Source organism: Dermacentor silvarum, chromosome 2 (genome assembly GCF_013339745.2).
Source record: "Dermacentor silvarum isolate Dsil-2018 chromosome 2, BIME_Dsil_1.4, whole genome shotgun sequence".
Lineage (NCBI taxonomy): Eukaryota > Metazoa > Arthropoda > Arachnida > Ixodida > Ixodidae > Dermacentor > Dermacentor silvarum.
The window spans coordinates 131,999,777-132,021,844 of NC_051155.1; the positions used below are offsets into that span (position 1 = coordinate 131,999,777).

Below are 22,068 nucleotides of genomic sequence, written 5' to 3' on the forward strand. Positions count from 1 at the left end.
GCCCGCTGAATGTTCACCCACACTCTCAGTGTTAGTCAATCGTCTTGAATGCTGGCCGTAAATATAAAAAAAAGCTTAAAAATCGGAGCACCTGAGGCCATCTCAGGTGTACTCCGTTTGCCGGTTACATGTGCCCTCTTGGAGCCGTACTGGGCAAAAAAAGAAAAAGAACTACCTATCGTCGCGAGGAGAAAAGCACCCCGCAACGAAAAGAAGCGCCCCGCCACTTCTGCAACATACCGCACCCGTGCGAGGAGAATTACGGAGCGCCAGCGAGGAATCTACCCAACTTTTGTCTGCCACGGAAGTGGAAGAAGAAATGGGTTTCATACTTCTACCTAGTTGTGTCCTAGAAATGGACAATGAATAACGGAAGAAGCGGACACCTCGGAAGCGTTTGTGTGGCGTTGCAAAAGCGAGAAAAGTTGGGTCACGCCAAGACTTCCTTGCCGCACATCCGGTCGCGCGACGTTTAATACAACGCGAGTATTGCTGACAGTACCTTTTAGCACCAGTCTTGTCCTACAGCAAGAGGTGTGGCTCTTGATCGCGTCGATCAGCCTCGCAGGCTACACTTTTCGTTTTTTCTTTCTTTCTTTCTCTTTTATTCGAGACAATTTTCATACAAATTGGCTCAGGAGGCACAACAAAAGGCCCGGAGAGAGCCTGACTAGGTTGTGCCACCCTGACAGCGTAGGCTGTCATGTTCAATTTTACGACCGGATGTGGGATGTGTACATGCTAGTGCAGCTTCCGGTCGAGCGCAATGACTTTCCGCCACGTTTCGTTTCGCCATGGCGAAAAAATCGGTCCGGGACCGATTTTGGCTTGCCGCCTGGTTTTGCGCCCATTGTTCCGCCTAGGCGGGCGGACTTTTCGAAGTTCTTGCCGCTTCCGCCTTCTTCGAGACCAGGTGTGAACGTAGCCTAAAAGCAATCTGAGACAGGGACAGAGTACGCTTTGCGCTGTTTTCACGGCTTAGTTAGCGCTGATGCAAGTGGCGGCACGAAGGTCAATTCGCTAGCTGCTGCTGCGGTGCTTACTCACACCAGTGTTTTGACAGCGAATTTCCGCAGCCATCGAGTGAGATGCGTTCATATTTGCTCGTGCTACCGTGACACCATGCTTGCTCATTTAGTTAGTATGCCTATGTTTAGCAAGTTTATACGGCCTGTAAAACTGCTTACTTCGTCTAGCTGCCCATCAATTTGCTATCGCCATCGACGCCGTAGGTTGGTGTTACATACTGCGCCGAGCAAACGGATACTTTCATTGTGCTCGTCTACTCCAGTTATTTGCACGCGTTGTCGCCGGTACATGCCAAATGCGTGCGTTAAGACACTTAGCATACCAGTATTACACTCAAGCGAACTTTGTGGAGTATAGGGTGCGGTGCATCGGTTGCCCAATACTCGGTTCGTTGCTTGTCTGCGTCTCAGTTTAGCGTTACCCCTGCTACTGTGTCGAACGTATTCTCGACGGCCCAGACACAGCAAGGATAAATTTGTTTGAAGAAAAGTTAAAGGAACCGACAGGCGCTTCTCACTGAAAACTTGGGCTTCAAGTTGGCCAGCTCCGCATGTGGGGTCCACGCCAAAGCTTGTCGCCGACCTGTCTGAGGATAGATCAAACGCAGCTTTTTGCCAATTTCACTTGCCGGCATCATCAGAGAGAAGGGGCAGACAAAATGAGAGACACGATGAGGGGTGAACTGATCACCAACGTTTTGTTTATTCGACATGCCAGCTACGAGTAGTAGACAGGGCCAAGGCAGGAAAGGGGGAGCGGGCAAGAGAGGCGGAGGAAGGGGGGAGGGGGGGGGGGGGCTCGAGCCCCCGGTTCCGGAGTCCCTGAGCTCATTATGTTGCACTTTACAGACAGACGGACAGCTTTTCCAGGGAAGCGCCCCTAGAATGCTTGCGCGATAAAAAATAGGCGTCACAAAAGCTGTTACGTTAGCGCTGGCGCTTTCTTCTACCCGAGTCCCGCTCCGCACGGTGCCACCTACATCTTCGGTGCGCGCGCTCGGCAGTATGCAACACATTGCTTAGTTATTTCCCTGAGTTTTCTTAGCTCCATCGTGGTCGTCGTCCGGGAAGCCTCCGCGTCTTCGCGAGTACTACGCTCCACGCTCGCAAAACCAGTGGCAAGCGGGTATCACGTCACTCTCCTCCCTCCCCCTCTCTCTCGTACACAGCTGACATAGCAAGGGGCTTTAATGTAGCGTCTTTTATACCGTGTCACACGTGCGCTTCCTCGTCACACCTGCTCTGGTGTGTCCTGCGTTGTACTTTAAAAGGCATTAGCGATTCTGCTGCACTAAGGTTGGCTTCGCATATACCGTGCGCTCAGAGGGCATCTGCTCCCGCGATGGCCTCTTTAGCGAGCAAGAACAGCGAGAAAAAGTTAATCGCGCAAGCGTTGTCGCGCTGCTGCTAAACGCCGTCGCATCGCCACCAGAAGCGAAGCGCGAGAAGGAAACTTAAGAGGAAGAATAGAACGGGCGAGTAAGCAGACGACGAACGCGCAAGCGAAGCACACACAAAGTGAAAACATAAACCCATTAATTACCGCATTCGTTGTGCGACCACGCGCTTCGCATTGACACAGATTCCTACACACATTGCGCGGGATAGGCATAATTTCTTACATGCCACTCACTCCGTATTCGTACGCAGTGCATTGCTCGGTGTTCGTACGAACTGGACTGAGTGTGGGGATACGCCTGACGGGACTTAAGTTACACACGCTGTGACGCGTCTTGCGAGACACATGCATTGGCGAAAAAATTCACATCGATAGATCTCTCTTGCCCCATTTGTGTCTGTACTGGGAAACGTATTCCTCGCCTGGGCGTACAACGCTGATGTAGCTGCATTTTAACGGAAACAAATGTGAATAATTTCGCCTAAGTAATACGCATAAGTTGCCCAGTATAGTATCTAGGGGGGCCGTGGGGCGATTTCCTAATGTGGGACGATTTTCGTACTTGGGAGAGAGGCGGCCCACATACCACCGACACGGAGAAGTGATTTCGGAAGCGATCATGTTTTTGTGACGTAACCAAAGGGTCAGTCATTACGAATGGGGCGAAAATTTCGGAGCGAGTGTGGAAATATAAGCCGTTTACGTAATAGCGTTTATTTTAGTAAAAAAGCTTATTGGATATCGCTACACTCAAGGTTACATGAAATACTGAATGTGTTGGAATACTGAACACACATTTCTTTTTCACCCGGTTTTGCTTCTAATATGAACGTAACTTTGAACTATCGCCTTGAGAAATTCTACCAGAGAATAATTGCATGAGAAATCAGGGTGAATCTTTAGCTAACGTGCAAATCTTCATTGAAGAACGTTTTAACTCAGCATCTTAAGGCGCACGTTGCGATTGATGGCACTGGTGAGCTATTAAGATACGAACTACGTCCACTTTGAGCTAGTTTAGAGAGACCAAGTTTTCAGAGCAGCGCCACCACATTTGCAACTAATGTATCACTGCTGTAGCAGTAACCTCTTTCACAAAACCTTTCGTTAAGTAACGTTAGACAAATTTTACTGGAACACCTATGCAGACCGTCGCGTACCGTTGCGCTGGATGTATCGAAATCGGTGCCAGCCTCAGAATTTCATTATTTAAACACGTATCATTCGCGAACTCGCCGAATAAAATCCTCAATTCCACCATGGCGCAAAAGTGATCCTTTAAAGAGTTAATCAATAAAATTTTATGAATTTGTAAATCATTCATTCTGCGTGCGTTCGCCTGCACGTAATGTCCACCTTTTCGAGAAATCCAGCACAAGAAGCCACCGTCCATCTTTCAAAGTTATACTCGGATTAAAAAAAAAATAGACACAAACATGGTATACCTTGCAGTTGCGAAAAAAAAAACAAATGAAACAGATAGCGTAATGAATAAGCAGACCAGAAGTATAGCTAGCTTAACGTAGAGCCTTCAATCATGCTCTTGGAGGCTGTGCTGCCAGTGCGCGGTTCTCGGAGGAAATGCTTCATTTCTGGGTGCCTACTTATTGTTACTGTATGGCCAGCATTAAATGAGTTCCATTAATTCTTTTTTTATTACCGCTCGAAGGCATCAAGGGACACTTTCAATGATTGCGTGCTCATTGTCAGCATTATTAAAATGCGATGACAAGACCGAACAAGCAGCGCGGCCGAATTCTAAGTAATTTTATTTTCAAGCCTACAGAAACGGACAAAACCGCAGACGTTTCTGCGTCATTACGCAAACCGTGCCGAGCACGAGCTGTCGAACAGCGTTAAGCGCATTGCTCGCGATCGTACAGCTTGTACTTCTCGGACCCGCATTTCTGGTCATAGCTTTGCAGGCATTCGTCGGACACGGAATCCTTGTACTCTTCTTTCACCCACATGATGCATTCTGCAGAAGAACAAAGAAATAAGGGTTTGTGGAAGGGAGCTGATACTATATCTGAGCCCGCTAAAGGCAAACTGCAACGCAATTTTGTAGTGCCTAAAAAGCCCAGTTTTGTATACCGTACATAGATACAGAGCAGCCTCCATGCAAAATCTTCGGTTGAGATACGAGCGGCGTCCGCTTGGCTCCGGGTCTAGCGGTAAAGACCAAAGAGTTCATAGTTGATTTGAATGGTTTGAATGGGAGTGCTATAGAAGCACTCCATTCATCCTCCTTGGGGACTTCAACGTCCATATAGTTAAGGAATATTGGCTAATCGCAAAAAGAAAAAAAAGCGAAAAAAAAAGAAACATACGCGACAATCGCAGTAACAGAACGACCACAGCTCCGTTGTTTCAATAGATTCCATTTCGTGGAACTGGCTGCATTTTTTCTTCTCGTTCGTTACGTAGCGAGGGTCTCGAATCCTGGAGCTTTGATTCCTTCAGGTAGCATACGATGGTTTATTGGTTAGTAGCCCCCGCCCAAAAGTTCACGTACTACCTGACGCCTGCAATAGATAGGATGTTCTGCATACACTACCTTCGCCGTGAGTGGTGGCACTGGCTAAACACTTCCAAGGTTAGTTCAGTGGACAGACATAAATACTGCAGAAAGTGGATGGGAAAATGGCGTCGCGGTAGATCAGTTTGTGAGAGCATCGCACGCGTAAGGCAATGAGGTGGGTTCGCATGCCACCTGCGGCCAGTAGTTTTAAGGCGAAGCTTTCTTTGAATCTTCCTTCGACTTTTCCACTGCCGCTGCTGTCGCTGTCTTGCAAGCCGCGTCGGGCCGTCGTTCAGAGCGTGTATACACATGATAGGAGCGCGGCAGAGAAAAGGCGACGCGAGAAACTCGCTTTGAGTATTCCATGACGTCGCCACAATGCGCTCTGTAGCTCCCTGGGTCTCACCACAACCTTTCGACGGCTGTAATTGTCCGTGACTCCCCACAAAACATTGCAGAAACTACAGCGCTTACCTTTGTACTAATGTGCAACAGTCCAGAGCGGAGGTAGATAGAATAGGTAAAGAGAGAATGCGGTTAGAACCAACTCCTCCTACAGTCGGGTACAACTTTAGAAGGCAGCGGCATTTGCCCCTAAAGGTGAATGCTCACGAGCCTACACCAATGGTAACATTTCTACGGGGGTGAAATGCAAAAACACTCGCGTACTAAGAGAGAGAGAGAGAGAAGCGAAGAGGGAAAGGTAGGGAGGTTAACCAAGGACTTGCCCGGTTGGCTACCCTACACTTGGAGAGGGGGAAAGGGAAAGAATAGATAAGGAGAGATAAGAAAAAAATAGAGTCAGTAATTTGCAGAGGCAGTCACAGAAGAATCTCCTCTGTCACAAGCGTTCGTACAATCAGTACTCTTCACGAACTGCAGAAGGGCTTTTGTGGCCTTTTGCATGCAAGAATGCATAGGCCATGGCCCAAGAATCTTTTCTTCCGAGAGCGTTCTGTTATCTAACAGGTTCAGTTAGCTTGGAGATTACGTCGTTGAGTGTCAAAAGATAGACAGTGACATAGACGGTGCTCGAGAGTCTCGTCGCACCCGCACAAATTGCAGGCCGCACTGTTGGCCATCCCTATTAGGAACTGAATAGGCGTTGGCAAATGCGACACCCAACCACATGCGACACAGTAAAGTTGTTTCACGACGGGAGAGTCCAGGTGGTAGGCGAAGTCGCAAGTTAGGGTCAAGAGAGTGCAAACGTGAGTTGGTAAAATCCGGTGAATTCCATCGCAGAAGTGTGATGTGGCGAGCAATCGATTAAAGCTGCCGCGCAGCATTCGTTCTTGTGAGCGGTATAGGAACCAGCTGATGTTTGTGATGAGCCGAGCGACAGCGCAGATGAAGCAGTACTGAGATTTAGGTGCGCGTCAAAGAATCCCAAGTGACGAAAACTAAAACGGATTCCGCCACTGCCGCGGGCCTCATAATCAGATTGTGGGCTTGGCACGTAAATCTTCATAATTTAATTATTGTTTAACACTTTTGCCAAGGTGCGGTATGCCGTGGGAAGTAATGACAGTGCCAACCTTCTCGCCGGCGCACAACAACGCTCCAAGCAAACAACACAAGTGGTGCACGCAAGTAACGTTGAACACCATCTGACCACTCTAGTATTACACCAAAACGCTGATGAATTTAAACATTCGCCATAGACATCACCACCAATGATCGTCAATCAAGGCACACAGAACAGAAAGCTTAGCTCACATCGATTCCCACACTTCGTGGGATCCGCATAATTTTTTTTCATTCACTTTCATTATCATTTACATGTAATTTACACACTTTAATTAAAAACTGCAAATAATTTCCCCTAAGCCTTCCTTGGTGTCATTGTCTGTTGGCTTTTAATTATTGTGACTTTGCTACCGTCTCGTTCCTTGCCTTTCCTTAATGTAGCTCAAATTGCTGACTACCTTGCTTTGCTTCTGCTAGGAAAGAGGCATCTATGCGACGTCGCCGACAGGAATGATCAAGCGCGAGCACAGTGGGTATAAGGGAAGCTGGAAAAGCCTTTGCTCACATCTTTGCCAAAGAAAAGAAGAATGATTCATAAAACCAAAATTTGTATCATTTCTGAGGCTGCCGCAATCAGAGCAAAATTAACTCTCACGAAATCACCATATTTACAAATAGTAAAACATCGTTACATGGGAACGGGATATAACGAAATAATGGTTATGACGAAGTCAGTGAAATTCCTGTTGAAATTTTCATCGAGATCCCTGTACTTAAAACCTCGGTATAAAGAAGCAGATTTGTCCTGCCAATGGATATAACGAAATAGATTTGCCCCAAAAGGCAAACATACCTGACCCTTACACGCCGAATGCATCGCTTTACGCGAGCTTCGGTATACATTCGGTGTAGGTCAAGCTCCCGCGTCCCCGCGCTGAATATGCCATCGAGCAACACTGATCTTTCTCAGCGCTGAGAAAAGCTGCGCGTAAGCAGCAGCTCATTATCGCCTTCGCACTTCTCTCTCTGTATCTCACTGCGGCGCCAAGCAGGCTGGTGCAGCTAGGTGTGGCCTCCAAGATTGCATCGGTGCAATCTCGGAGGCTACATCTAGGTGCGCCAAACATGCGCCACCTTGAGAAAGGGAAGTGCGATGGCGATGGTGAGTCACTGCCTGCGAGTGGCGGTGCGAAAGACCAGTGCAGCCCACTTGTCTCTCTCAGTGTGGTCCGCCGCGCCGGCTGTCGCAGCTAGGCGTGGCCTCCGCAGTCGCATCGACGCTGGTCGAGTCTCGGACGCCACGAGTCAGCCAAGCCAAGCCGGCGCGTCAAAGTTCGTTGGTCTCTTCATTCGCACGGATTATGGTGGCTAGATAGCACGGTAGAGCCGCACGTGAGAGCAGCGGATGAACCTGGACCAACGGCGTAGTCGGCGCTGCGCGCTGTGTCACGTGCTGCTCGACTACGACGGACTTTGTTGTCGTAACATTGTGCAAGCTCTCTTCTGCGACCGCGACACCGTTTCGCCGGATTCACAACGCTATAGGCAACCCATGTGGAAAGCGAAAACGAATGACCATTGCATTGCGAGAGAAGGCAACTATCGTAAAGGCAGTCGCGTCAGGAGCTAGAAAGTCGTGTGTGGCGTACGCGGAAGATTCTTTTCCTGTTTTATTAAAAATTTATCGCATACGTGACCATGTAGCGGTTCCGTGGACCTCAAAGTCAAGACGTCTTCTTGTATGCATATTTAAAGTTGCGAACCCAATTGGGCATATACTCAATTTGTAGTAAAGGGCAATAATGGATATAACGAAGTAATAGAGACAACGAAGAATTTTGGCTACCCCTCCAATTTCGTTATAACGAGGTTTTACTGTATGAGTGTAACCTCGCCATCTGTCACGAGCGCCAGGCATCTCGTGGTCATTCCATGTGACACAGTGGCTCACTCTATTAAAGGAATCCTGTGGGTCATCTTTATGGCAGCCGACAAACCATATGAGTAGAAAAGCACTAATTACAATCGCTTTCGCACTACTAACGAGGGAATGTGCTTCACTTACGGTCAGTGCCGGAAAGCGGGAATCTACCGCCATAACAGCTGTGGCCGTCAAAGAAAAGCATCTGAGCAATGCCAGGTGCCTCGCTGTCTGAAAGGCAAAGAAACGTTTGTGTTCGCATGAAACGATGAAACCCCGCTACGAAAACCGGTAGCGCACATGTCTCAGTGGGGCCCGCACTGCCTTTCAAGTAAGAACGGACGATGGACATGAGCTGCCACCAATATATTCTACATATAAAGTACTATGCATAAACAGTAAGCGACTAGCAGCTCGGGGGTCGGATGTGGCTCGCGAGCAATGCCTGGCCCCCGGCCGTGAAACCATAGAGGCTTCCCTGCAGCCCATGCCGTGTTTTCCGGGGCGAAGGCTCCAAGTTTACAAGTCTGTTTTTATAGTAAGATGAGTACAGAACACTGCATAAATATGCGAGGCTTCCACCTCACATAAGAAGAATCTCATAGCAACGAAAGTCATGATCAACCTGAAAGTACAAAATGGTTAACACAATGGGGCTGAAGCGGCGCACGCAGTCGCCCTGTAAATTTGTATATCATTGAAGCGTGTGTGCATGCCAGTTCGCGTAGTATATACGTCAGCATTACCTGTATTTCGATATTCAATAAGCAACTTTGTTTTTATATTTATTATTCGAAAGAGAAATTGTGACGGACTTCTTGTTGATCTGTTTTTCTCTCACGTTATTCCTCAAAACTTAGTGCCACGAAAGACCACCACACCAGTTTGTAAAGCATGCTATATGACACGACGGTGCTTCCGTAAATTTTGGTAGCACGCATATCTGGTCACTCGTGAGATCTCGTTTATTAATGATGGCAAAGTGGGGAATATAAACAGGCTACAAAAGTTGATTGATTGATTATTGATTGATTCATTCATTCATTGATTGAGTTAACGTCACAAGCCAAAAAAGAGGGCTTTGAGAGACAATCGTTTTTACAGAAACGAATCCCGGGACTTCGTGCTCACCATGAGTAGAACGCCATAGGAGGGGGAGGAGGAATAAAGATTTATTGATGAAAAGAAAAAGGCCACTATAAGTAGACATCAGTTGGTGACAAACCCATCGCTAGACAACATAACACCAAAATGACCCTAACTAAACGGGGAAAAAAACGAAGAGCGGCAGATAACCAGCAAAAAATTTTAAATAAAAGAAGACTGCTCAAGAAGTCCCGGACCAAGACGAATTTTTCTTCAACTGCGAGGCTTTTCTTTCGAGGAACCCGTATGGGTTTCCTTTGTAGCAATTACTACTATTGGGTGGATGTCTCATTTTCCTTTTAATTACTTCTGTCCACCTAGCGGGTTTCCGCTGAACTATTGCGTCAAAGCTCAAGATAGCAACAGAAAAAAAATAACGGTCCGTCAAGAGGCCGAAATGCAAGCCAATTAATCAAGTGAGACTGCCGGGAGTCCTCGAACTTTTGTTTCTGTTACATTCGTAACTTCGGCGACGGTTACCCGTCGGTACCGATATAGTCTTGCGACGTGCAGAGACACGTCACTGACCGTGGTCCTGCGTGGTCACCTACGCCTGCATGCAACGATGCTGTTCGCAGAGAAGAGGCGCGACTAGCTGAATGACGTTATCGCGGTAATTGGGAGCAACAATACTCGAGGGAAGCGGCGGAAGCTTAACTATTTAACCATGGCTGGCTTTTATATCATCGGGGGAAACCATTGGGGTATACAGAAACACAGGCGACAAAACAAAGGCAATGGACTGATACACTCGCCAACGAAAGTTTGGAGAGCACGGCACCAGCAAGAAAAATCAGGCAAGTTTGCACTCGGTCGCGCAAAACTTAGGCACAGCGAAGCTTTCTGGCTGCTACTGCTAGGTGTGAGCTTGGCTGCTGCTAGGTCTTAACTTGGTTTAACTTAACTATGCGTGTAGGAAGGCATTCTGGAGCGATCATTTTCGGAGGTACCTTCCTTTCGCGACATTTCGCGTGAGTAGCGCTGGACGCGTGGGCGCCTACGAGGGACAGCGCTCCTGGCATGCCACAAACGCAGGCAGGCTAACCAAGTTTGGTACAGTGCCAAGAACGCTGTCGCTTGGCGACGCCGAACGCGATGGCGACATTTCGCGTGACTAGCGCTGGACGTGTCGGCGCCTACGAGCGACAGCAGGTAGGCTAACCAAGGTTGGCACAGTGCCAAGAACGCTGCTGCTTGGCGACGTCGAACGCGTTGGAGGCTAGCCGCTCGATATCAATCGGCCAGTTTCGCTGTGACTTGAGCTTTGCGCGGCCTAGTGCAAGCTTTCGCTTTCTTGTTTGTTTTTCTCCTGGCTCAGCCAATGCCACCTAGAAAACTTTTTTAAAGACGATAGTCTTTCTTGGGGAACTTAAACGCTGAAAATTTGGTCTGTCTGTCTGTTTGTCTGTCTGTCACCCGATTCAGCCACCCGGTCAAAGTTGGACCACTTGCTTACCGCCCACACTACTTAAACTGGTACAGCTGTTCATACTTGTGAACGTTATCGATCACAAAGTAAATATTACGCATATCTGAGGCGCAACATCACTAGGTAAGTATTAGGAGGTGTGTTCCTTTAATAGAAAATACATAGATACGTAACTCTAAAGACCCTAGTTTCTTAAGCTGCACTGAAAATGCCATGCTATGCGCGCCGACGAACGACGTTCCCCGACTGCGCGCCGACGAGCGCCCTCTGCCATGGAGGAAGGAAACCCTCTACACAAGCTCATGTTTCCCGATGTATTGCCAGATGGCGTCCATGTCTCACGCAGCGCCTCCTCAATTTTATCAATGCCAGCCAGATGCGGCCGATTCAACATAAAGGAAGCGCTGTCTGAGGCAGGGCAAAACATAAATGGCCGCTTGATGAAATAATGCGGTAAAATGAAATCTGTTCAAACAAACCTTCATGCCAGGACGGAAATGGTACGAGAACAGCAGTCACGGGCGGCCGCGGATCAGACCAGCACTCATGTAGTACGGCCGGCAGAAGACTATCGTCTTTCGACGACATTTGCAGCAAAGCACGCAGATACGCGGCAAATTTTTTTTCTAAGTGGCATTGGCTCAGCGCGCCGCGGAGAGAAGAGAGGCAGGGGTGGGAAGGCAGGGAGCTGGCGAGGAGGAGACCGCGTGCGCATCTCCTCGTCTTCCTACTCCGGGTTGCCATGGCTACCACGGCTACGCACCACAAATTACGGCTGGCTTAAACAGCTTCGCTGTTAAAAGAAAGTGCATGCATCAGTACCTACCGTCACAAGGACCGAAGAGGAATTTTCCAGATTCGGTTGCAGTAATGTTGACGCAGTAGGCACGTGTATACCCCCTGGGAAGCAAAAATAATAAAGACGAGACGGCTGAGTTGAATTGAATTAAACTATGGGTCATTACGAGCCAAAACAGCGATTTGATTCTGAGGCACGCCGTAGTGGGAGACTCCGGATTAATTTTGGCCCCCAGGGGATCTTTAACCTGCCCCCAATGAACGGGACACGGGCGTTTTTGCATTTCGCCCCCATCGAAATGCAACACCATAGCCGCTAAGCCACCGCAGCGAGTAAAATAGACGGCTGATTGACACAGGCGTCTCACACCTTTTAATTATTCAACGTCCCTATAATTTCCCCGTCAATTCAGCGCCCCTCTCTCGATAAAATGCGGGTGGCCGTGAACGCCGGTCTGCAGCCCCGACTACGGCGGCGATCTGCCGAGTTGGACAATTCACGTTTTGGTCGACCAACGACATCTCGTAGGTTAATGGCACACGACACACTGTACACGGCGACCTTGCACCAAGTCCTGTGCTTAAGAATACTGAGTCGGATATTAGTTATTGCTGGTATTGTTATTATTAGCAGGCACTCTTGATTACATGTTTACTGTGTCTTCGTGTTCATGTGGCATTTGTGTCTGCGCACAAGACTGTTGTATTTAGAGCACGGCATTCAAGAGGGACCTAATTCGCAAGTGCCCAACATCATCTTTGTGAACTTGGTTTTGAGAACATTTATGCTTTGTGAACTCATGTGTTGTGTGTGAACACTTCAGTTTTGTGAGTATTTATGTTATGTGCACTCTTTTGTAGTGCGAACATTTATTTATATTTCAGTTAGGATTTTCTACGTGAACGTTCGTACATGTGGTTATTAGTCCATTTTTGTGAGTTTTGACAACATTCTGAGGACAACTATCATGCAAGAGAAGAGGAGTAGCGGGCGCCACATATAGGCACCAACCTCTCCTTAAATACATTTAATTAAAAAAAAAAGTCCTGTGCTTTGCTAGACAGCCACCTTCGCTGTGCGCAACGGCCGCAGAAATTCTATTCCTGACACGCTAGCGCAGCTGTGAAAGCTCATTTGGCGAGGTAAACGCTCTCCCGACACCGTGGCTACCAGATAGACCTTGAAAAAATGTTAGGTGCAGATCACCGTGCCTTTCAATAAAAACGCCAGGACTGAGATTGCACTCCTGGCATTCGTGCCTTGAATTCTTTTTTTTTCTGCCCGGGTGTTTATGGCGGAAACCACGAAGTGAAGTTGTCAACTAGTACTAACTCGCCCAACTTTCATGTAATTTACCGGCCTTCAATCCCGTAAGGCCCAAACTCAGTTCAACGTCAACAAAATATGCAAGAAAATTGTTCACATTTATTTCTGGCTACTGAGAGTACATTTGTGGAGTAGTAACAAACAAATGTTTTTTTTTCAGGTATGACATAATTACTGTATTAATTATTCATTTAGTAATTGATTTGCTAAACTATCCACTGCTCAAACTTAGCTCCAGCATATCAATAACGTAAATATGGCATCTGCGTTAAATTTCCCGCGCTTCAATCAGTATTTTGAGACATCACACTGACTGTAGCATGGAGGATAGATTTGTCATTGTATGTTTAAGCTCGGAGGCTGGAAGGAATCTCTCAGGCAGTCCGCATGCGCATAACAAAGAACAAAAACAAAAATGAAAACAAAAACAAATAAAACGACAAAAAAAACGTCAGAAATCCAGCTTTTTGGGTAACAGAGAAATAGGAAGCCTGGCTGACCGCGCTGTAACAAATTTATACCCGTGTCACACGGGCACCTTTAGCGCCCCTTTGAGCGAGTGCATTTCGCCGCTGGTGTCAATCAAAGGCCGTGATACGGAAAGGCTTCCTGACACTTCCTGTGGAGTGCACTTGACAACGAGTGCGTAGGGCAAACGCGCTTGGCTGCGAGGATGTGTGCAGCCTCGATAGGCATGTGCTCTTAAAAAGAATACTCACTGCAGAGTCGCACAATTCCAGGAGACTTGTTTGTTTTAAAAACAGTTTCAAATTTTAATATAGAGTCTCAGTGCGACCTGCATGCAATGAAAGCTGCCATTCTTCCTCTGACCGCCTTGAATGCGATGCTTTCTTGTCTTGGCTCGTGATGATCGGTGATGATAATGCGGTTGCAATGAATTACATCATTTGCATCACACTTTACCCTAAATGCTGTTTTATTGCTATAGCAATTATATGGACACTGCAGGCGCATGTTTGACGTTGGCGTCGAAGTCGTTGTGATGTTCCGTATAAAGTTCAAGGGCGATAACACCGCTGCCGCGCGCCGTATGCTATATATGTGCGAGGGAAAGTGCGCGAGGGGAGCCGACGATCGCGGCTCCATCTCGCGGCGTAGTACTCCCGCAGCTACTGCGTATTCCACGGCCGCGCGCGCCATATCTTGACAGCGATCTGCGTTGAGGGCAGAGTCTAGGCGTGACGACGACTCATACCTTTGTGCTTGCTGCGTTCTCGCCGCTCAGTTGCCACTTCGCTCGCTGCTGCCGCCGCGCTTCCTCACGCCAGCGTTTTGACAGCGAGTGTCCGCGGCCATCGAGTATGATGTGTTCATGTTTGCCTTTGCGCGCTGACACCATGCTTGTTAGTTTAGTTAGTAAGCGAATGTTTACAAGTTTATACAGCCGATAAAACTACTAGCCTGACATCGTATCGTTGTCTGATAATTTGCTATCGCAATCGATGCTTCGCCTTTCGGGCGAAACTGCGACGTATTTTTGTGTGCATGCGATTTAGCGTGTTCCAAGCATCCCTGCTTATGAAAACAACAATTCTTTCTCATACAAATGAATCCGCGTAGTTTTTTTTATTTGTTTTGTTTAACGCACCGACGCTTCGCCACTGTGAGGACTTCCAAACGCACAGCACGTCGCTTGGGTGTTGAGTGCAATGTCCCCTGTTCTTCACTAGTGACAACTGATCATGTTTATGTTTTTTGGTAATTACTGCCTAAAGATAACAAGTGCACAAGGTGCTGGCTGGTTTACCGATGAACACTGCGATCCATCCCAATTGACACTGTCCTTTATAGTCTAGCAGCACGCCACCAAAGTGACAAATCAGTAATCACAACTCATCTGCTACCTACACTATCCAGACGTATACCGTCAGTTCCAAATCACAGCTCCCTTTCCCATGTAACAGCGCAAACGCGAAAGTCAAACTCGCTGCGGCGAAGTACATTCGCTCAGGGTGTCACGAAATATGCTTGTCTGACCACGGTATAACAAAATGTGTAGCTTCTATAGCAATTGTTCGAGAATAAATAAACTAACATTGAGTTTAGGGTCCGCAATAATTCTGAAGCGACTTTCTTGTCGATTTCAAATGTTGTAGGCGTATCTGTGCCATTTGCAATAAAGACCGATAATGGACGCTTTGGCAATTCGCTCCCAAGCTCGCAGAACCTAGCTCGGGTATACGGGTGCAATGCCGTCTTGTCTCGTAATTTGTCTCGTAATGATTTATCATGTATTTATTTTGATAATAATGCGTAAAGTAGCGAATATACAATGTTCTGGCTTATTTAATCATCTACACTGCCATAAATTCCAAAGCACACTTACCTTTCCCGCGTAAAAGCGCGAAAGCTAAAGTGAAAGTCGCTACGGCAAACTGCGTCCGCTCAAATATTCACTAATAGCAGTGGGTGAATATTCGAAGTTTCGAATACGAATCGAATATTTCACACTAACTATTCGTATTCTTACCTGAAGAGGAACTATTGGCTATTTTTGAATATTCAAGAATTACAAAATATTTCGCAAGAAATAACTGTTAATGCATGTTTACTGTTCTTTGTGTGCTAAACAACGTATCGCAAATTATCAGTAAGAAACAGCAAACAAATTTTTCTGGAGCAATGTGAGGACAAAATGGGTAATGCTAGCCTTGTTTTATGTTTTGCGGCCGAAGTCTACGTGATAACTTTAGGTTTGTTGCTTGTAATCTGTCATGTAGTGGTTTTAGCTGTGTTATCACGTAGTATTTTATTTTTTACGCTATAACCGGTGATGTTTCCCTTGGAACGGCCCATTTTACACGTGTCTACTACACGCAAGTTGCGGATAAAGAAAAATAATATCATTCTTTTTTATTGCCAACTATTTATTTGGCGTTTTGGGGAAGCTAGTTATACAAAACCTGTTTGGAACCAGGCGCTCTAAATGTGATTCATAGGTTAATCGTAGAGTTCTTGAATGACCAATTAGTGATCATGTGACTAAAACTGATCATTAGATAGCAGTGTGTGTGTGTGTGTGTGTGTGTGTGTGTGTGTGTGTGTGTGTGTGTGTGTGTGTGTGTGTGTGTGTGTGTGTGTGTGTGTGTGTGTGTGTGTGCGTGCGTGCGTGCGTGCGTGCGTGCGTGCGTGCGTGCGTGCGTGCGTGCGTGCGTGCGTGCGTGCGTGCGTGCGTGCGTGCGTGTGTGTGTGTGTGTGTGTGTGTGTGTGTGTGTGTGTGTGTGTGTGTGTGTGTGTGTGTGCGTGTGTGTGTGCGTGTGTGTGTGTGTGTGTGTTGCACTTGTCAATACAGGCGTCGAACATAATTATGCCTGCATAAATATTGCTGTTGTAAATACATCTGTCAACGTTTGACTTGGATAGTCGATTCCATATTCCATATTCGACACCTAATTATTATTCGATGTGTATTCGAAAATATTGAAATTCGCCCACCTCTAGTTCCTCACTTGGCCTGCGTGACTCAGGCATTGGCCAAATGCGCTAGGAATTCTCAATCTCATCAAAACAAACGAATACCTACGTACCCGGATTGACCATCTTGGCTCTGGTAATGATAGACGTACACCGCTCGGTGATCCTCGAGCACTGGACGAAAGGCTGTCATGCACCTCTCACTGGGATCGTCGACCGAGCTGAAGTAGGCGACAGCGTTTCCCATCGTTGCAACTGCCTGTAGCAAAGCTGCCGTGTTACCCTGAAATACATATGTACAATGAAATGAATGGAAGCGGTGATATTTCTATTTCAAATGCCGTAGCATTTACTGCGCTCACAGTGCACGTCTCGTATGCCACGCAATATGCGCGTGATCTCAGGGATAACGTCGTCTGAGCAGCACTGATCACTCGTAAAGGCGGACGCGTGCTGATAGATACGATTTGTTTATTTGCTGTGGTATCAGAAGACGTTCGCAACAAATATGTCACCGACTCCTCCATAACGTTCCACTGTTGTGTGATTGAAGGAATGATGGTAGGCGAATTGTGCCCTTACAGCTGTTAAATTGTTCGATAACACGCGCTGGGCAGACATTGGAACTTGAAGAAATGGCACAGAGCATAACCTCTAAAATTGGAGATTTCACGCCGCCCGATCACGAAGGCCCTGTCCAGAGCATCACTTCGCCGGTGACTTGACACAAGCGGTGAGTGAATATATTAGACGTGTAGCATCGGTACAGACCCGTTTCACGCGTCTATACCGATCATGGATGGTATCGTGTAAACGTAATCATGGATCGAACGTAGCACGCGAAAATACGAAGAAGGAAAACACGACATTGTATTATTTACGGAACGTGTTTCGTCTGTGGCAGTTCGAGCGGAAACGAAGTGCAGCAACGTAGTTGCATTCATTACAGTACTTTTGCAACATGACTATGTAGCAGATGCGGGTGTCGGGCACGCTGTACATTAATTATATACAGCAGCACCCTTAGCGGCTCCGTCAAAGGTTCGCCATAGCGTTTTTGGCGTCACCTTGCTCCATCACGTGAGGATGTGAGGTATGTTACCAGTAATAAATGTATAATTACAGACTCTGGCAAATTGCTGATAGATATGCAACGAATTTTTCCATTCCGTGTTTGACCCTCCCCTACCATTGCCTGCAGAAATTAGAGAAAAAATGACTAATGCCCGTTCAGACATGCCAGACATTATCTTAACTGTAGAAGGTATACTTTCACTTCTGTTAGCCCTAGAGACGAAAAAGTCTCCTGGCCCGGTTGGCATTCCTAATGAATTCTTGAGACGATATGCTGAACGGATCGCGAAGTATTTGCTGATAATTTTCCGTGCGTCTCTTGAACAACACAATTTGCCAAATGATTGGTTAATGACGCGAGTCGTGCCAGTTCATAAAACTGGGGACAAACATAGAGTTCAAAATTATAGACCCATTTCAATTACATGTACTTGCTGTAAGATGTTCGAGCATATCCTATCCATAGTTTGGTAAACTATATCGAAAGCTCGAACATATTTATTTTTAACCAGAGTGGATTTAGGGGCCGATTGTTCACTGTCACCCAGCTTGCAGAAACAGTACACGATTTTGCTCAGGTAATTAATGAAACAGGCCAGGTGAACGGCATTTGCCTTGATTTATCAAAAGCTTTTGACCACGTTTCCCACTCGGATTTGATTGGTAAACTACTTCATCTCGGAGTCCATTTAAATATAGTTAAGTGGATTCATTCATGCCTTACTAACAGGTCACAATATGTGGAAACACATCGAAAATTATAAGGAAACAAATCGAAAATTATAAACGTAACATCAGGTGTCCCTCAAGGGTCTGCGTTAGGACCTATATTAATTCTATGTTATATTAATGACATGACAAATTGGCTTAATGATAAGATAATGGTTCGTTTATTTGCAGATGATTGCTTAATATATTCTAAAATCTCATGTCGTGAGGACCAATCAGAAGTAGGTTCAGCACTAGAAGCAATCACCTATCGGTGCACGCGATGGAAAATGAAAATAAATTACGAAAAAAACTGTTTATGCGCGAATAATTAGAAAAATGAGAAATGCGTTACTTTTCACTTACAAGTTAGATGGTAAACCAAAAAAAAAAAACAAGTGAGTCACTTCAAGTATTTAGGCGTTACGATATCAGATGACTTATCCTGGAAAACAAAAACATCACTAATTTATGTAATGCCGCAGAGGTTAAACTTTGGTCACTGTGACGTAGACTTAAACTTGCTCCCCGATATATTAAACTAACTGCATATCAATGCATTGGTGCGTCCCGCGCTGGAATATGCTAGCATAATATGGGATCCGTATAAAAAGAATGAAGTAAATCAAATTGAAAAAATACAGAGGCGTACAGCAAGGTTTATTATGTCAAAATATAGGTACACGTATTCAGTGACTGAGATGCTCACTCAACTAACTTGCCCGAACTTTCATTGTGGCGAAAAGTGGCTAGGCTAAATTTTTTTTTTAAATGAAACATAACTGCGTCAACTTCGACACTCAAAGGTATTTACAAAACAGAATGTCACGGTATATCAGGGTCCGTTAGGTCTAGCCATGAGGACCAATATATGCCCATACCCATAGAGTTTCTCACTATACCACCTAGAGGGTAAACTGGCGCCACCGTCTATGCGAGTTTCTTAAAGGGCTGCCGTGCCCTCATGGGAATGACGGGATATGTGTCTGCGAGGCTTGTGTTGGCTGGTGTTGTACGAGGCTTCGTCAAAAACGTGGATATGGCTACACAAATAACGCGTTCTTAAAATAAAATCTACATAAAAGGCTTTCATTCCCCCATATTACATCTCTCAATAAAGTTTACTCACCTACAATGCAGCATCAAGCGAAGAAAAGCAAGAACAGACGACAAGTTGTTCCAAAGCAAGCGAGAATCTTGTCGTCTGCCCTCCAACTTTAGCGGTCACCTGATACTTTTTACGTTTCATATAATTGTGCACCCAATAGTAAGTCCTCAAACTTAAACAAAACATGTTTTTGTGTAATAATAAAGCTAAAGCTGTTTTTTACGTCCTGTTTTAGCAGGAAATGAATCATTGTGACAGACGGAACGGTGCGTCTTCAAGGCGTTCGGGCTCTCCAAGAACGATACCAATCTGAATCTACAATATACCGGCATTCCCTTGCATACCACGGCGCAGCAGCGCCACATTTTCCTCTAGGTTTCATAGTGTGAAACTGTATGTCCATACCTGCAAAAGTTGACTCATTTAAGTACTCCTTCTCTCCTAAAACGATTGAAGATTGGAATGCGCTATCGCATAGCATAACAAAAATTTATTCTCTAGAACAGTTGGAAAAATTGGTACCGGCCTATTATTCTTCTATGTAGCCATCCTCACACATTATTACCTTCTTTGTGCAATGATAGGCAGCATGTGTAATATAACACGATTGAGATGACTCTACGGGATATCGAAGAAGTTCCTATGTGTCATGTTGAAAATTTGATTTCGTATGGTACAGTTGTCGTTGCTTGTAGTGTTCGGTGGCTGTAATGCAATGCTGATTTATATTATACATCTGCGGATATTCTTGCGTAAAGTTGGCATAAATAAGCAGTTGTATTTTCTGGCTTTATTTGTGTAGCGCTCGTGTTTGTAGCGATCTTTGAAGCTTAATTTATGTGTTCTCCACCCTGTATCGGCCTTTGGGCTAACAGTATCAATAAATAAATAAAATAAATAAATAAAGTTTTTCAGCGTATATACTCCGTCTGATACATTGTGGAGGCTAGAGGTACCTTTGCAGTGGCTGCGTTCGCACTTGGAAATAGTTCGGTGTTTTCTGGCCGGTTTTTCCGAAAATGTTCTTTGTAAAGCTCAGTTCTGAATTAAAAGAATTTATTCTTAGAAACGAGCAAGCCATGTACTCATACGGCTGCTAACACGTGATCTTCGGTCAATTTGCTTTTCGCTGCTTTCTATTTGCACCCCGTCGCGGCAGCCTCACGTGCATGCTCGCACGACCAAACGCCGCTGGCCCTTAGCGAAGTATAGACAGAACGCGCGGAGTGATACATTTTGATGACCGCACCTCATGCGTAGCTTCCACAGCGTTGCACGAAACGGAGTCTTCTAGTGGTCGCCAACATTATGGCTATTTCTTTTACACGCACTGGCTACACGAGTGTAGCTATATAGTGTACGAAGTCGCAATTTCATTTAACCTGCACGAACCCGTTTTCGTGAAAAAAATTCAGAGCCCTTTCACTATGTGAAGATGGAAGACCAGCGAAGCTGTACTCGTTGATAATTATATTGAGTTATCTATTGTTAATTACTATATTCATTGAATAAGGACACATACAGATAACTTCTTTGATGTTATCGTCTTTTATTTTCTCTTTACTTTGTCATTATGGTAACCATTGGTTTGTGGTCATTGTGATGTACTGCAATTAGTTACCGATGCTTCCTCGCCCACTCTCGCTTCTGTTCGCGAAGGTGACCCTCACGGGCACGTTGTTGTTCTTCATCGATCACCGAGCGGCTATTCGGCATTACGGATCCTTGGGACGACACGCGTTCGGCTATAGCGGCTTCCCGTCACCTTCGCGCCCATTCACGGCGTTCCATCGCCGGAGGAGCCGGCGTTGCATCGTATATATAGAAGGGGCGGCTCGGTGGGATTCATCGGCAGATATGGAAAGTGAGTCGGAGAGACTGAAAGAAGCCAGGCTTCGGCATCGGAACGAATCCAAGAGGAGGCAGCGAGCCGAGGAGACGGAGGAAGAACGAGCCGCACGCCTCGAGAAGCGTCGTAAGTACCTCTCGCTACGCACAACCAGGCATAACTGAGTTAAGCCACAGCCAATTTTATTATTCCGGCATCCACTCTGGAGCTACGGAGCACCACCGGAGCCCAGCAGCCTACTGTGGATTCAATTTTGTCGACGCGACTTTTTTCTACACACCCTGTCGACGCAGGCACTTTTGGTCAAAACCTAGCCGTACACAGCTTCGACACACATCCCTTCAAGTGTGTGTTTGAAGCTTTAAAAAAGCTACCTTGAAGAGGCTCAGTCCTTGCTCAAAGTAATTTTTAAGTATAGTCTGCATATCTATTAACCAATTTTGGTAATCTTGTTTGTGATGATATTGTTTGAATCCCTTTACTATTACATCTAATTCTTTAAGCTAGCATCCGTTTTGACACCTGTGCTAAGGCAATTTATACATAAACCGATATATATCCGCCGCCGAAAATTGCTGTTCTACGCGTCGTTTTATCCGCGGACGCCATCCGCCAGAACCTAGCCATATACAGCTTCGCTGTAAAGGTGTTGCATGAAAAAAAATCACCAGCTCTTCGCCTGTCGAGAAAATGTGGGTAAGCGAAGCTTGTGGCAAGACGACGCTGTCGCAGGCGCTCCGTATTGGTTGCCCTAAACTGACCTCGTGCTCAGCAGCCCAACACCATAAGTTGGCTGATTTGAAAACACCACAACAATGCAGTAAATCGTTATGTCAACAAGCAGCGAACATATAT

At 46.1% G+C, this 22,068-nt stretch overlaps 1 protein-coding gene across 1 annotated transcript in view; it reads right to left on the bottom strand.

The window, feature by feature from the left end:
* Positions 1-4,185: 4,185 nt before the first annotated feature.
* The window catches only part of LOC119441100 (uncharacterized), a 30,216-nt gene continuing 12,333 nt past the window's right edge, over positions 4,186-22,068 (bottom strand). The window contains exons 2-5 of the mRNA XM_037705797.2: positions 16,588-16,757; positions 11,741-11,814; positions 8,484-8,570; positions 4,186-4,405 (exon numbers count right to left, since the gene is read on the bottom strand). Coding sequence (XP_037561725.1) covers positions 4,284-4,405; positions 8,484-8,570; positions 11,741-11,814; positions 16,588-16,757 — 453 coding nt within the window. The 3' untranslated portion in view covers positions 4,186-4,283. The remainder of the gene's footprint in view (positions 4,406-8,483; positions 8,571-11,740; positions 11,815-16,587; positions 16,758-22,068) is intronic.